At 39.3% G+C, this 16,972-nt stretch overlaps 1 protein-coding gene and 1 long non-coding RNA gene across 2 annotated transcripts in view; one reads left to right on the plus strand and one right to left on the minus strand.

Moving 5' to 3' along the window:
- PTPRQ (protein tyrosine phosphatase receptor type Q) overlaps positions 1–16,972 on the plus strand; it is a 275,808-nt gene that overhangs the window by 256,878 nt on the left and 1,958 nt on the right. The window contains exons 42-45 of the mRNA XM_069584123.1: positions 1,404–1,538; positions 1,958–2,083; positions 2,900–3,048; positions 6,433–6,568. Of these exons, the coding sequence (XP_069440224.1) occupies positions 1,404–1,538; positions 1,958–2,083; positions 2,900–3,048; positions 6,433–6,568 (546 nt within the window). The remainder of the gene's footprint in view (positions 1–1,403; positions 1,539–1,957; positions 2,084–2,899; positions 3,049–6,432; positions 6,569–16,972) is intronic.
- LOC138437224 (uncharacterized) overlaps positions 1–16,972 on the minus strand; it is a 90,499-nt gene that overhangs the window by 47,185 nt on the left and 26,342 nt on the right. The gene's annotated exons all lie outside the window — the stretch shown is intronic.

Below are 16,972 nucleotides of genomic sequence, written 5' to 3' on the forward strand. Positions count from 1 at the left end.
AGTGAGATTACAGATGAAGTCCATATTTTTTAATATATATTTCTGAATTTTCCTAACATTCTACATTGATTGTATAGTACTATTTAAACTAAAAAAAAAAAAAAAACACCCTTTACAATGTAAATAATTACATGCTGAAGTATTTCAACTGAGACTGGAAACACAGAAATGCTTTAGCACATAGTTTTTGTTTGTTTTTAGCAGACTCAAAGTTTTGTTCCAGAAACTGTCACTGACTAGCACTGTGATTTGGGAAAAATCACCTGAAGGGGCTCATCATTCTTTACAGCAAAACAGACTGGTTGGATTGGATTTTAGGACCACTTGAACTTTAAAATGTATACTATTCTGTATAATACTATATTCTCTGGCTACTGAGCCAATTCAATTTAAAAATAAAATTCACCCTTAAATCTCATTCTTCAAAATATTTTGATGTTTGAAATAGATGTAATTCCATCACTTTTTAAAAACTTACACACCAACTTTAAGAAAAATCCACGGATGCTACTCACGTGGCATGCTTACATTCCAGGTGAATAGACAGAGTTTGAGAACGACTCGATTAAATGTATAAGAGTTGTCATAACAGGGTTGAGACAAATCTCAGGTCCTCCAATGGTTAAATGAATCTTATTATCTTCACATTACTCTTGGTTTTAAGCTCTGGAGAGTAATTACTAATACCATCATTAATGCAGATAATTTCTTGCAGGGATATATGAAAACATCTGCACGTTCTTTAAATTTATAACAATAGCTAGTGGAGTGGGTAAGACAGCTGGCTCTGGATCCAGACTATCTTACTGTGAGACCTTGAGCAAATTCACATTTCTTAGCTTCCATCTTCATCTGTAAAATGAGGATAATAACAATACTAATCCATAAGGTTTTTATGAGAAATAGGTTAATTGAAAGATGTCTAACATATTGTCTGCCATAAAACATATTATTATTATTCAGCCTTACTGCTCCCTGGTGGCTCAGACAGTAAAGCGTCTGCCTGCAATGTGAGAGACCCGGGTTCGATCCCTGGGTCGGGAAGATCCTCTGGAGAAGGAAATGGCAACTCATTCTAGTACTCTTGCCTGGAAAATCCCAGGGACAGAGGAGCCTGGTAGGCTACAGTCCATGGGGTCGCAGAGAGTCAGACATGACTGAGCAACTTCACTTTCATTCTCACTCTTTTATTCAAAGTTAGAAATTAAGAACAGGTAGTTGTATATTACATTATGAGGTTTAACTTAATGTTGGAAATGTTGAGTATCTTTTAGCATTCAAAAATATACAGTATTTTAGAATATTAGGTAATCTTACAACTAGTATGTTTTTCATGTCTCAAAAGCTAAAAAATATTATATATATGTAAATATTGATGCAATGTTGTAATTATATCATTCTAGGGCTACTTATGTCCAAATGAATTTATTGCTACTCAAGGTCCATTACCAGGAACAGTTGGGGACTTTTGGAGAATGGTGTGGGAAACCAGAGCAAAAACATTAGTAATGCTAACACAGTGTTTTGAAAAAGGGCGGGTAAGTTATTTGAAAAGCTTTTCACAAAACCTTTATTTTACGTTTGTGTTAATTTATGTGTGATGCTGGGTTTCCCAGGTAGTGCTAGTGGTAAAGAACATGCCTCCTAAAGCAGGAGATGCAGGAAATGAGAGTCCAATTCCTGGGTCAGGAAGATTCCCTGGAGGAGGGCATGGCAACCCACTCCAGTATTCTTGGCTGCAGAATCCCTTGGATAGAGGAGCCTGGTGGGCTACAGTCCATAGTGCTGCAAAGTCAGACACGACTGAAGTGTCACGTGTGTGACAATTTTAGCTAATACTCTGACATATCAATGACTTGGGCATGTATAAGACAGTTGTACCTTAGTAGCAATAACTTTGAACTATATATATATATATAATGGTTCTTATAACTGGTGAATTTTCTCTTGACTACAGATCAGATGTCATCAATATTGGCCAGAGGACAACAAACCAGTTACTGTCTTTGGAGATATAGTGATTACAAAACTAATGGAGGATGTTCAAATAGACTGGACCATCAGAGATCTGAAAATTGAAAGGGTAAAAAAAAAAAAAAAAGGCGGGGAAGTCAAACATGATGAAAAATATTGACGCTCTAAATGTCTAAAGTAAAGTTAGTTTCTAGACATATTTCTGTATATTCAGTAATGCTTTTCTATTATCTTCAAAATAGAAGTTTTGATTTTGATTTGATCTATGTCATTATGTTTAACTCCAAATTACTCAGAGTTTATATTAACTAGTTAATATCAAATTCTTAGGTAAATAAGGAAAAGAATCAGGAGAAAACAACTAGATCACTAGGTTTATCTTATTTTATGAAGAAACTGTAAAATTTTATTTAAACCAGGAATTTCTAAAATCACGTCTCTATCTGTATCTTAATCGTTGGATTTTCTATTTAATCCAGACTGAATATAGACTCAATAACATAGAGATCCCACCTTTATTATGTAAATACCTATACACATAGAAAATGATATAAGGATCTTTTTACTTTCTGACATTATCAGATACCCAATACCAGTGTTATAATTTGTGAGTGTGTTTATTTAAGTGGTTAGGTCAAAACTGTTCAAAATCTACTATTCTGGTGTTACAAACGTTACACTACCTTGAATATAATTACCCTACATAATCATCTGTTTGCAACAATCATGCTCACTGTTTGCATTCATACTGAAAGGTAATTTTCTGTAGTGTAGCAATAGCAGAAGACTTCTCTTATAGGAAATCAAGAAACCACAGTTTCTCTGTTTGTAAACTATCATTTTAAAAGATCGCCTTGAAAACCTGGGGAGTCAGCTACATTCAGACTTCGCTGTGATACTTAAATAACTCTATCATTCTGTCTAGCACGGGGATTGCATGACCATTCGACAATGCAACTTTACTGCTTGGCCTGAGCATGGGGTTCCTGAGAACAGCACCCCTCTAGTTCACTTTGTGAAGCTGGTTCGAGCAAGCAGGGCACATGATACCACACCCATGATTGTTCACTGCAGGTAAGAAAGGTTTTCAGAACCTTTTATGAAATACTCGAAACGGGATTTAAACCCAACGTGACCTTTATGTTATCATGACACTAGTGATTTGCTAGTAGAATATTAATGTAGATTCAGTCCAGCTTTTAGTTGTCAGATATTTTACTGGTTATAACAAATCAAGATGTAGTTTTATAAAAGGTTAGATGGCAGAGATCAAATGGCTAAAAGAAAGACAAAATACATATCCTGGTACAAGAATTTTTATGGAATCTTTACTGGATTATACCTCTCAAAATCCTTAAAAAATATAAAAAATTGTAGCCCACTACTGATGTGAATGAGTCTGGGAGTGTAGAATCTTTTGAGTTTTATGAATAAATTCTTGATCCTTCATTATTTCAATTGAGATTAGTCTACTAGAATAACTTAAACTCTTTTGTAAAAACAACTTCCGAGATTTGAGTTACAAAGAATCAAGAAAATGAACTTTAAAATAAAGATCAAATTAAGTGACCACCCAAAGCATGATTCCAAACTTTTGCAAACTATTCAAATATCTTTCTTTGACCTAGCTCTTTGAACATGATAAGTATAATAAATTAAGGTTTTCACTTTTATTTTCATTGGCATTTTATACCACTGAAACATCAATACTCCCCCTCAAAAATTAATAAAGCTCATAACTGTTTAGAATTCAGAGTTCTGGACATACTGATATGATTTATGCTTTCTAACATGTTATATCTAAATTAATCTCAGCATGAGTCTCTTCAACACTTGTACTTTGTAAATGAGAGAAAAAGAGGGTGATAGACAATACTGTTTTATGATTCTACTTATATGAGGTACCTAAAAAAGGGGTAAATTCATAGAGACAGAAAGTGGTCTCCAGGGACTTAGAGAAAAGGAGAGTTACTGTTTAATGGGTATAGAGATTCTATTTGAGATTATGAAAATAGTCCAGAAACAGATATTGGTGATGGTTGCATAAGACTGAATGTGCTTAATGCCACTAAACTGTGCACTTAAATACAGTCAAAATGGTAAGTTTTGTCATGTATTTTTGCTACAATAAACATATAATGATTTTTAGCCACATTAATAAAGTAATTATTAATTACAGTAACTCCAAAATCAATTGATGGATAAATAGTCTAATGGGGATATACTATAATTAATGTAGTTAATATTTAGGAAAATATTAATCCATCCAGTTTTTAAACTTTTATTTAGATGAAGAAGCTCAACACATAATTTAATTGAGTCTACATTTTCTTTTCCAGGAATATTTTAGATTTTTTAAATTGTAATACATACATTATGAGATATCTTTTCACATTTAAAAACATATAAAATTAAAAGCCTCATTCTTACCCTCCCAATTCCATATAGTATAAATACAGTAACATTTTGCTTTTAAAGTCAGTGATTGATTTTAAATTGGCATTACTGATGATTAAAGTGGATAGTAAGCTGCCTGTAATGTCTTCCTATTTTACATATATACTGCCACTGGATTATAATCGTGGATTTTAAAATTCACTAGAAAAGTAAAGTACCTTCTCTCTTTTAGACTCAAAAAGTGTAGCCTCATCCTTTGTGACTTATAGATAAAAATGCAGGAAAAAGTATGCTTATATTAATAATCTTTAAGTATCATTTCAAAACTTTCTCCTAAATGATCATGTCCAACCCCAACTTCTCACCTTAGCTTTTGACCTATATATTTAGCTTCCAGTTCAACATGACAACCTGTTAATAAATGACCACAATATTCTAAAAATGTGTCCAAAACAGAATGCTTGGGCTCATCTCCAAACTCACTCCTCCTCATCCCATCTTGGCCAACAGCAGTCCATTCTGTGTGGCCCAGAAACCCTAGACTCACCCTCGACTCTCTACTTCCTCTCACTCTACATCCATTCCAGTAGCGAATACTCTGGTCCCTGCCCCCCATCACCTCTCCACACTCTCGCCCCACCCTGGTCTCCTTGCTTGTCTTTGAATATGCAGAACACCCTCCCACTCGGATCTGTTCTCTTCCCTCACCTTCTGGCCATAATGCTCCTCTCCCATGTACCAACATGGTGCACTTCTAACCCTATTCAAGTTTCATTGTCAGAGAATCTTTCTCTGATGACCCTGTCCTACCCTATCACCTTTTATCTCCTTAATTTTTATCTTTCACCATAGCACTTATTGGGCATCCCAGGTGACGCAAGTGGTAAAGAATCTGCCTGCCAATGCAGGAGACAGACGCAAGAGATGCAGGTTCGATCCCTGGGTTGGGAATATCCCCTGGATTATGAAATGGCAACCCATTCCAATATTCCTGCTTGGAAAATTTCATGGCCAGAGGAGCCTGGCAGGCTACAGTCAGTCCATGGAGCTCCTAATAGTCGGACATGACTGAGCGCGCACACACACAGCACTTATCGCCACTGGGCATACCTTATACATGTTTCTCTTCTGTGTGGACTCCATCATCCCTCTTCTAGAATCTAAGCTCTATAAGTACTGGGGACTCTGTGTGGTTTGCCCCTGTACCCCAGATGCCTAGGGCAGTATCTGACACTCAAAGTATACTGAACGATGTAGTGACTGATTACTCTGCTGAGGGCTATATGTGTGTTATCGTGTTCAGAGTTATGTTGTAATGCTATTCTTAGGCTGACTCATAGGCACTGTGACAGCCGACTATTCTTAACCTACAGAAGTAGTTTCTGTATTGTTTCATATTTTTCAAAGTGACATTTGTAAGACTAGGTGACCTTTCAAATGCCTTTTTTTTTTTTTTCAGATTTTCTTCCTAGATTAACCATTTAAGTACACAGGAGTCTTGTCTTTCTAATTGGAATTTTTGAATGAATCTTGTCAGGTTTAACAATTAACAGTTTATATGGAGCACATACTGTCCTTCAATATTAAACTAAATTCTTAAAAGGAAACCACTTTCCAATGTCATTATCTATGGAAGGAAAAGGAAATTCTAGGGAAAGTGAATAAGAACACATAAGAGTCTATTTTCTATGTTTAGCATCACTACTGGTAACCATATATTCAAAGTTTCTGGTATTAAGACTTTTCAGTGATTTTTAAAAATATTTCCTGTACTTCTCCAATGACACTTCTTAAAACGTTATGAAAGAAGAGAAAAAGTTCAACTGGTTTTTAAAAAAAAAACTCCAATATTTGACAGCGTGTTAAAGATAATCATCTTGCTCCTTCTAAACAGTCTTGGGAACAATATAAGTACAAAGAAACTCCAAAGAAAATCCACTTCCACATAAGAAAAGAAACTATATGTAATTTATTGCTACCACAGTTCATCTTCTTCATCACCATCCACATGAATAACCCTTTCTGCTGAATAATTTGCATGTAATTTCACTCTTCCTACAGTGCTGGAGTTGGAAGAACTGGAGTTTTTATTGCTCTGGACCACTTAACGCAACATATAAATGATCATGATTTTGTGGATATATATGGATTAGTAGCTGAACTGAGAAGTGAAAGAATGTGTATGGTACAAAACCTGGTAAGACAATCCAAAACCGCAAGCAGTGCCAGCTCTAGAATTATTCCTGGGAGGACCTTAGGGGCTCCAATCTGGTTAGACATGGACTATGGCTACAAAGCAGACACTCTTTTCTTATGTTATAAACCTCTAGGGTGGGGGCGAGGGCTTGGGGCTGGCAGCTGATGGAGATTATAGGAGAACGGACCCACATGTCCCAGTCGTCCTTCAGCACCGTTACTGATGCTGCTGACTCACCCTAACTTGTTTATGCTGATAGGCATGTAGAAAATAATTCGTAAAAGAGATTTGTCTTTAGTGTTTGGGAAGCACAGAAAATGAATCAGATTAATTTCTCTCGTAAACATGCTAGAAGCTGTAATTGGGAAAAGTTTAAAATATTAACTATAATGTTGGTCTATGTATTTCCCTTGTCCATATTTATCCCTTTTGTATAGTAGTACTAATACTATTTGTTACAGAATATTATCAGCTATCTGGGAGTCTTTGTTTGGTTGTTTTCGTTTGAAAGCAAAAGTATTTTTAAAATCTAGATTTCAGTCATAAAAGAAATCACATAGTACAATGGTAAACTGAGACCCCTCTGCTGAGTGTCTAGTAGGTTCCAGGTACTATACTAGATCATTTTCATGCAGTATCTCATTTAATTCTTTATTTGTAAAGCAGGCCCAATGAAACTAATCAATTGACTAGGTATTACCGACTCTTCTTTACAAATAGGGAAGCAGATGTTCCAAGAATTTAAGTGATATTCAAAGGTTATAAGTGCCAGAGCCAAAATTCAAACCCAGGTCTGTCTAATTATACTAATAGGTTCTTCTCATATCTTTGGATGGATATTTTTATACTATACAGATTTTTCTCAGAGTAAATATGCAGATCTTCTATAATCGTATTTTCTAGGGCACCAACTAGAAAACATAAGTGGCTATATAGTTAGAGGTGGGAGAAAACAGGCTCTTTGCTAAAATAAGTTTGAGAAAATTTCTTAGAGCCTCTATGCTAATGTGCACTGACATTTATAAATACAGAGCCCTTGTGGAAACAACATTTCCCAAACTTATATAACAATGGTGTCCTTGAACCCTTTTGACCCCAAAGCATGTAACACCATGTCATGGAACATTAATGTTCTTAGGAAGATGTGGCTCTAGACCAGACACAACCAAACTTTTCAAAATGTACATCCCTTTCAGGAGAAAAGTTTCGGCATTCAATTCCTAGGCTTCTCTGGTGGCTCAGACGGTAAAGAAGCTGTCTACAATGCAGGAGACCTAGGTTTGATCCCTGGGTGGGGAAGATTCCCCAAAGAAGGAAATGGCAACCCACTCCAGTATTCTTGCCTGGGAAATCCCATGGACAGGGAGCCTACAATCCGTGGGGTGGCAAAGAGTCAGACATGACTGAGCACCATATGCACACACACACACAAATGAATATATGTATTTTAAAGATGTAGTTTGAGCCACTATGTATATTAGAAAGTATACACAAATAAATCGAAAACCATGAGGTAAAGGTCAAAGAAGCAATTCTGACAACTTTGCTAATAGTGATGGCATGGCTCAGTCCATAAAGAATCTGCCTGCAGTGCAGGAGACCTGGGCTTGATCCCTGGGTTAGGAAGATCCCCTGGAGAAAGAAATGGCTACCCACTCTGGTATTCTTGCCTGGAGAATTCCATGGACAGAGAACCCTGGCAGGCTATGGTCAGTGGGGTTGAAAGGAGCTGGATATGACTGAGGACTTGAATGCAAAAGTGGGAAGTCAAGGGATACCTGGAGTAATAGGCGACTTTGGCCATGGTATAAAAAATGAAGCCACGCAAGGCTAACAGTTTTGCTAAGAGAACACACTGGTCATTGCAAACACCCTCTTCCAACAACACAAGAGACTACTCTATACATGGACATCACCAGATGGTCAATACCGAAATCAGATTTATTATATTATTTGCTGGCCAAAGATGTAGAAGCTCTATACAGTCAGCAAAAATAAGACTGGGAGCTGACTGTGGCTCAGATCATGTACTCCGTACTGCCAAATTCAGACTTAAATTGAAGAAAGTAGGGAAATCACTAGACCATTCAGGTATAACCTAAATCAAATCCCTTATGATTATCAAGTGGAAGTGACAAATATTCAAGGGATTAGATCTGATCGACAGAGTGCCTGAAGAACTGTTGGATGGAGGTTTGTAACATTATACAAGAGGTGGTGATCAAAACCATCCCTAAGAAAAAGAAATGCAAAAGGCAAAATGGCTGTCTGGGGAGGCCTTACAAATAGCTGAGAAGAGAAGAGAAAGCCAAAGGAGAAAAGGAAAGATATACCCAACTGAATGCAGCATTCCAAAGAATAGCAAGGAGAGACGACAAGAAAGCCTTGCAAAGAGAATAGTAGAGAGAAATAGATGAAAAACAATGCAATGGTAAAGACTACACATCTCTTCAAGAAAATCAGAGATACCAAGAGAACATTTCATGCAAAGACGGGCACAATAAAGGACAGAAATGGTATGGACCTAACAGAAGCAGAAGATATTAAGGTAGGTGGCAAGAATACACTGAAGAACTGTACAAAAAAGATCTTAATGACTCAGATAACAATGATAGTGTGATTACTCACCTATAGCCAGATATCCTGGAATGAGAGGTCAAGTGGGCCTTAGGAAGCATCACTACAAACAAATACAGTGGAGGCGATGGAATTCCAGCTGAGCTATTTCATATCCTAAAAGATGATGCTGTGAAAGTGTTACACTCAATATACCAGCAAATTTGGAAAACTCAGCAGTGACCACAGGACTGGAAAAGGTTAGTCTTCATTCCAATCCCCAAAAAAGGCAATGTCAAAGAATATTCAAACTACTACACAACTGCACTCATCTCACACGCTAGCGAAGTAATGCTCAAAATTCTCCAGGCTAGGCTTCAACAGTACATGAACCAGGAACTTCCAGATGTTCAAGCTGGATTTAGAAAAGACAGAGGAACCAGAGATCAAATTGCCAACATCCACTGGATCATGGAAAAAGCAAGAGAATTCCAGAAAAACATCTACTTGTGCTTCATTGACTACACTAAAGCCTTTGACTGTGTGGATCACAACAAACTGTAGAAAATTCTTCAAGAGATGGGAATATCAGGCCACCTTACCTGCCTCCTGAGAAATCTGTATGCAGGTCAAGCAGCAGCAGTTAGAAGCAGACAAGGAAAAATGGACTAGCTGCAAGTTAGGAACGGAGTACGTCAAGGCTGTATATTGTCACCCTGCTTATTTAACTTATATGCAGAGTTCAGTTCAGTTCAGTTCAGTCGCTCAGTCGTGTCCGACTCTTTGCAACCCCATGAATCGCAGCACATCAGGCCTCCCTGTCCATCACCAACTCCCGGAGTTCACTCAGACTCACGTCCATCAAGTCCGTGATGCCATCCAGCCATCTCATCCTCGGTCGTCCCCTTCTCCTCCTGCCCCCAATCCCTCTCAGTATCAGAGTCTTTTCCAATGAGTCAACTCTTCGCATGAGGTGGCCAAAGTACTGGAGTTTCAGCTTCAGCATCATTCCTTCCGAAGAAATCCCAGGGCTGATCTCCTTCAGAATGGACTGGTTGGATCTCCCTGCAGTCCGAGGGACTCTCAAGAGTCTTCTCCAACACCACAGTTCAAAAGCATTAATTCTTTGGCTCTCAGCCTTCTTCACAGTCCAACTCTCACATCCATACATGACCACAGGAAAAACCATAGCATTGACTAGACGGACCTTAGTCGGCAAAGTAATGTCTGCTTTTGAGTATACTGTCTAGGTTGGTCAAAACTTTTCTTCCAAGGAGTAAGCGTCTTTTAATTTCATGGCTGCAGTCACCATCTGCAGTGATTTTGGAGCCCCCCAAAATAAAGTCTGACACTGTTTCTACTGTTTCCCCATCTATTTCCCATGAAGTGATGGGACCAGATGCCATGATCTTCGTTTTCTGAATGTTGAGCTTTAAGCCAACTTTTTCACTCTCCTCTTTCACTTTCATCAAGAGGCTTTTTAGCTCCTCTTCACTTTCTGCCATAATGGTGGTGTCATCTGCATATCTGAGGTTATTGATATTTCTTCCGGCAATCTTGATTCTAGCTTGTGTTTCTTCCAGTCCAGCGATTCTCATGATGTACTCTGCATAGAAATTAAATAAGCAGGGTGGCAATATACAGCCTTGATGTACTCCTTTTCCTATTTGGAACCAGTCTGTTGTTCCATGTCCAGTTCTAACTGTTGCTTCCTGACCTGTATACAGATTTCTCAAGAGGCAGGTCAGGTGGTCTGCTATTCCTATCTCTTTCAGAATTTTCCACAGTTTATTGTGATCTACACAGTCAAAGGCTTTGGCATAGTCCATAAAGCAGCACTGAGTGCAGGCGGCTGCAAGCCCGAGGCCAGGGGCGGCAGCTGGGAGGAGCCACCCACGCCCGAGGCCTGGGCCTGTGGCCGGGAGGAGCAACCGGAGGAGCAGTGGCTACGCAGGCGCAGGAGGGCCTAGGGGAGCTATCCCACGTTGAAGGTCAGCAACGGAGGCAGTAAGGAGATACCCCTCATCCAAGGTAAGGAGCAGTGGCTGTGCTTTGCTGGAGCAGCCGTGAAGAGATACCCCACGCCCAAGGTAAGAGAAACCCAAGTAAGATGGTAGGTGTTGCAAGATGGCATCAGAGGGCAGACACACTGAAACCATACTCACAGAAAACTAGTCAATCTAATCACACTAGGACCACAGCCTTGCCTATATGCAGAGTACATCATGAGAAATGCTGGGCTGGAGGAAGCACAAGCTGGAATCAAGACTGCCAAGAGAAACATCAATAACCTCAGATATGCAGATGACACCACTCTCATGGCAGAAAATGAAGAACTAAAGAGCTTCTTGATGAAAGTGAAAGAGGAGAGTGAAAAAGTTGGCTTAAAGCTCAGCATTCAGAAAATGAAGATCATGGCATCCGGTCCTATCACTTCATGGCAAATAGATGGGGAAACACTGGAAACAGTGACAGAGCTTATTTTCAGGGCTCCAAAGTCACTGCAGATGGTGATTGCAGCCACGAAATTAAAAGACTACGCTTGCTCCTTGGAAGAAAATCTATGACCAACCTAGACAGCATATACATTATCATATGCAAAATAGATAGCCAATGGGAATTTGCTGTATGGCTCAGCAAACTAAACAGGGGCTCTGTAAAAACCTAGAGGGGTGGGATGTGGAGGAAGATGTGAGGGAGGCTCAAAAGGGAGGGGCTGTATGTCTATCTATGGCTCATTCATGTTGAAGTTTGACAGAGAATAACAAAAGTCTGTAAAGCAATTATCCTTCAATTAAAAATTAAATTTGAAAAAGAATCTCAAAAAAGAAAAAAAAAGCAAAGACATTACTTTGCCAACAAAGGTCCATATTATAGTCAAAGCTATGAATTTTCCAGTAGTCATGTCACACGATGGATGTGAGAGTCGGATTGTAAAAACGGCTGAGCGCCAAAGAAATGATGCTTTTGATCTGTGGTGCTGGAGAAGATTCTTGAGAGGCCCTCGGACTGCAAGGAGATCCAACCAGTCCATCCTAAAGGAGATCAGTCCTGAATATTCATTGGAAAGACTGATGCTTAAGCCGAAACTTCAATACTCTGGCCACTTGATGTGAAGAACTGACTCCTTAGAAAAGACCCTGATGCTGGGAAAGACTGAAGGTGGGAGGAGAAGGGGATGACAGAGGATGAGATGGTTGGATGGCATCACCAACTTGATGGACATGAGTTTAAACTTGCTCCAGGAGTTGGTGATGGACAGGGAAGCCTGGTGTGCTTGCAGTCCATGGGGTCACAGAGAGTTGGACACAACTGAGTGACTCAACAAAGTGACTAAAACTTATATTATCATTAGGTATTTTCAAAAGATAAAATAAATACTTAGCAGAAAATAATTCTGTTTCAATAATGGTCCCAAAATATATATTTTAAATTATTTATTGTTTTTATAAGTATCTAGCTCACTGCAGATGGTGATTGAAGCCATGAAATTAAAAGACGCTTACTCCTTGGGAGAAAAGTTATGACCAACCTAGATAGTATATTCAAAAGCAGAGACATTACTTTGCCAACTAAGGTCCGTCTAGTCAAGGCTATGGTTTTTCCTATGCTCATGTATGGATGTGAGAGTTGGACTGTGAAGAAGGCTGAGAGCCAAAGAATTGATGCTTTTGAACTGTGGTGCTGGAGAAGACTCTTGAGAGTCCCTTGGACTGCAAGGAGATCCAACCAGTGCATTCTGAAGGAGATCAGCCCTGGGATTTCTTTGGAAGGAATGATGATAAAGCTGAAACTCCAGTACTTTGGCCACCTCATGCGGAGTTGACTCATTGGAAAAGACTCTGATACTGAGAGGGATTGGGGGCAGGAGGAGAAGGGGACGACTGAGGATGAGATGGCTGGATGGTATCACGGACTCGATGGACGTGAGTCTGAGTGAACTCTGGGAGATGGTGATGGACAGGGAGGCCTGATGTGCTGCGATTCATGGGGTCGCAAAGAGTCGGACACGACTGAGCGACTGAACTGAACTGAGCTCACTGAGAGATCTGATTACATTGTTGCTTTCACCTCATAGAATGGCTATAAGATGGTTATTCTAGAGGTATGAAAAATATCAGTCCTGCCATTTTCTTGTCATTCATGTGTATTTTGCTGATAAATAATATCTATGACCCTGAGTCTTTTTGTAGGAATCTTTTAAAGCCACTTTATTTATGTGTTGGCTTGGTAAAACTAGGTCCTGTCATCCATATACATTCCTTTAAATGCTGAAAGGGGACACATGAATGAAGCATCACTCTTCCCTTACAAAACTTTAGAAATGGACTGGGACTTATGGCCAGGCTCAGTTTCATGAGTATGCAATCTATTCAAACTCATAGGTCCCCACCCTCAAAAGGGCGTTGCACTTGATTTGATGCCTGCTGTCACTGATTTGAAAATCTTTATTACTTTTGAGGAAAAGTGTTAGTCAACTCTTTGCAACCTCATGGACTGTAGCCCATCAGGCTCTTCTGTCCTTGGAACTCTCCAGGCAAGAATACTGGAGTGGGTAGCCATTCCCTTCTCCAGGGGATCTTCCAAACCTGGTCTCCTGCATTGCAGGCAGATTCTTTACCATCTGAGCCACCAGGGAAGCCCCAGTTTTGAAGAAGGAAGCTCACATTTTCACTTTGTAGTGAGCCCCACAAATTTTGTAGCTGGTTCTTATCCAGGGATCTTTTAAGGGCTTCAATATCAATACAACTATTAGTGATTATTAGAACATAAGAATAGGATAAATAGGTAACATTTTCCTCCATGTTCCTAGGTGTACACAGGTACATGGCAAGCAATATTCTTGGCACTGATCAAGATGTAGATTCAGTCTTCAAATAATAAAAGTTGGGTTTTGTCATGCTGTACAGCTTCGTGGAACCAGACTTTGTAACAAGTGTGTTCAAGAATGCCTGTGAATAATTTCACACAATTTAGTATTCCATATACACTTCATACATAAACTTCATCCATTGTGCTGGAATAACCAGCCAGAGGAAACTGCTGTAGGTTGCGTAGGGGAATGGAAAGAGCATGGATTTTGGAGTCAGAGAATTGAGTTCAGATTCCAGTCCTGCTCATTTCTGGCTTTGTGACTTTGTTTCGTTAACTTCTCTAAGCTATTTCTCTTTTGTCAAATAGCTGTGTTACACGATTTTATTGTCAGTATTAAATAAAAGAAAGTATCTGAAAGCACCAAGCGTGCAGTAAATGCCCAGCCTGCAGTGAATGTCTGACAGTAGAGTTGTGCCAACTGCTTTTTGGCATAAAAGAGGGGGCGGGTCATTAAAATCCTGATACAAGTCACTGAATCAATAGGAAGAAGTCATGAACATTAGTTGGGATACTTGAGATAAATGCATCTTCATCTTCCCTGATGGCTCAGCAGGTAAAGATTCTTCCTGCAATGCAGGAGACACAGGTTCAATCCCTGGATGGGGAAGATCCCCTGGAGGAGACAGCAACCTCCTCCAGTATTCAACAGAGGAACCTGGCTGGCGTCACAAAGAGTCAGACACAACTGAGCACAAGGCACATCATCAGTATCCATAAAAATATGGATAGATAACCTTCCCCTGGTGGCTCAGATGGTAAAGAATCTGCCTGCAATGCGGAAGACCTGGGTCAGGAAGATCCCCTGGAGAAGGGAAAGGCTACCCACTCCAGTATTCTTGCTTGGAGAATCCCATGGACAGAGGAGCCTGGTAGGCTACAGTCCATGGAGTTGCAAAGAGTTGGACATGACTAAGCGATTAACACTTTCACTTCCACCCTTTCCATAAGAAGTCATAAAATTAAGGTATATCCATGTTTACTAAATAATTAGCCTCCACTTTGTAAACCATATAAGTCACAATTCTCAGACCCCTGCTTAAAACATGGTATGCACAGCTAGCTGTCTTTTACCTGACTTTGTTCCCAGAAGCGAAGGTCTCTACTGTCTTTTCTCTGTGATGAAAAAAAGGGAAATGACCACACCTTGGCTCCAGTCCTTACAAATCAGCATTGCCTTGCACAAGAGTGGTTTCTTATTTTCTCATGTTGCACTTGGGAATGATCCCAACGTCTGTGAAGAACGCTGTCTCAGCACAGACTGCAGTAACCATGGCCAGGGGTGGGGAGGTGGGAACCTCGGCAGCATGGCACCATGAAAAGACACCCGAGGGCTTTACGCAAGGAGAACCAAAAGTTCTTTCACTGTGTACCAAGCCACAGTTCACAGCAGCCCCAAGAGATCTGAAAGAGCCTTCTCAGAGAATACTCTGCAGTGAGATAATATCCTGAGATACTATTCCTGCCTCAAATAAGGTTAGTCTGGATGAAATCCCATTCCTGCTCTGGATCTCTTGAAAACTGACTGGTGTAAACTCCTGAAGAAGAAGAAAAAAGAATTATTTCTGGTGCCTAGTTTTTCTTTTTGCTGCCAGATCGATCGAGCAATTGATCAATTTATCTATCATCTATCTATCTGGCTGGCCTTAAATCTTATAACATAGCCTTTCTGATCCCCCAGATGAGAAAACCGAACATCAGAAAAACTTAATTCTTATGGTAACAGGACTATCTAGGGTAGAAACTGGAATTGAATTCTTCACTGGCTCTTTGGCAATAACACACCACTGCAGAGAGATCTTGGAACATGTAGCGCTGCCCCATGGAGCTCAGCCTGCCCTGCTGCCAGAGTTTACACCCATCATTCTTTCCAGTGGAGAAGATGAGATCCGGACAGTCAGAAGTTTTGCATATCAAATGTGACTTCAAGTTCAAATGTGTGTTTTTTTTAATAACGGAAATCATAAATGTACATGAATGCTGTTTTCAAAGAAACTATATCATGTCAATATATTTCTGCTAATAGTGCTACTCACTGTGTGATGTACATTTTAAAATACTCTTTTAGAATTACCTTGAGAAGAACGTTAACAGCAATTTTAATAGAATTTTTATTCCCTTATTACCCTTCCTTTCTCACCAAAATTGAATTATGTAACTTGATCATCCTTCTTACATACAAACTTGATCTCGAATGTCTTCCGTATGCTCTCCAAATCAAGCCTGTCCTTAAATGGGAAAGATCGACTAACTGTGACAATTACACGAAGCTAAGTCAACAAACATTCATTACGCAACTACCACATTCCAGCCACTATTACCAGCAATGGGAATATAGCAGTGAAGATGAGAGTTCTGTCCTCACAGAACCGGCATTCCACTGACGAGACGTCTGTGCAAACATTTTGTAATCCGCGAAGAAATAGGTATTCCCGATAATGACCAGCAATTTCTGAAGACTGTCTCAATAGTATAATTCGAAAAAGGTTTTCAGGTACAGTGAGCAATAGACATAACTTAAGATGGTCACTTAGAGGACATTCTATTTAAATCAGTTATGTGTGTTATGTGTGTTATCTTAAACATTTAGTTATACTCCTTTAAATTCAGGTGCCTTTCCTATGTGAAAATGAGGGTGCTTTTCTATGATTGTAACCTTAACTAACCTTTGGAAAAGTCCAAACCCAGACATGCTAACAGGTCATTGAGTTATATTGAATAAACTTAAAGAACTCAGGTGGTACTGAATCTATTCCAAACTTTAGATGAAATGTTACGCATCTTTGGATATCTCAACGGTCAACTGCCTTGTATTTACAGAGACCAGATCCTTGACATTAAGTAGGCCAAATGTTGGGTGATTAACAGAATTGTTAACCATACTCTACACGTGCCTTCGGTGACAGCTTTTGAAACTAAATTTAGCATCTACATTCCAAAAGCCATTCTAACAAGAAAAGTATAAGAAAAATTAAT

Source organism: Ovis canadensis, chromosome 3, assembly GCF_042477335.2.
Source record: "Ovis canadensis isolate MfBH-ARS-UI-01 breed Bighorn chromosome 3, ARS-UI_OviCan_v2, whole genome shotgun sequence".
NCBI classification, from domain to species: domain Eukaryota; kingdom Metazoa; phylum Chordata; class Mammalia; order Artiodactyla; family Bovidae; genus Ovis; species Ovis canadensis.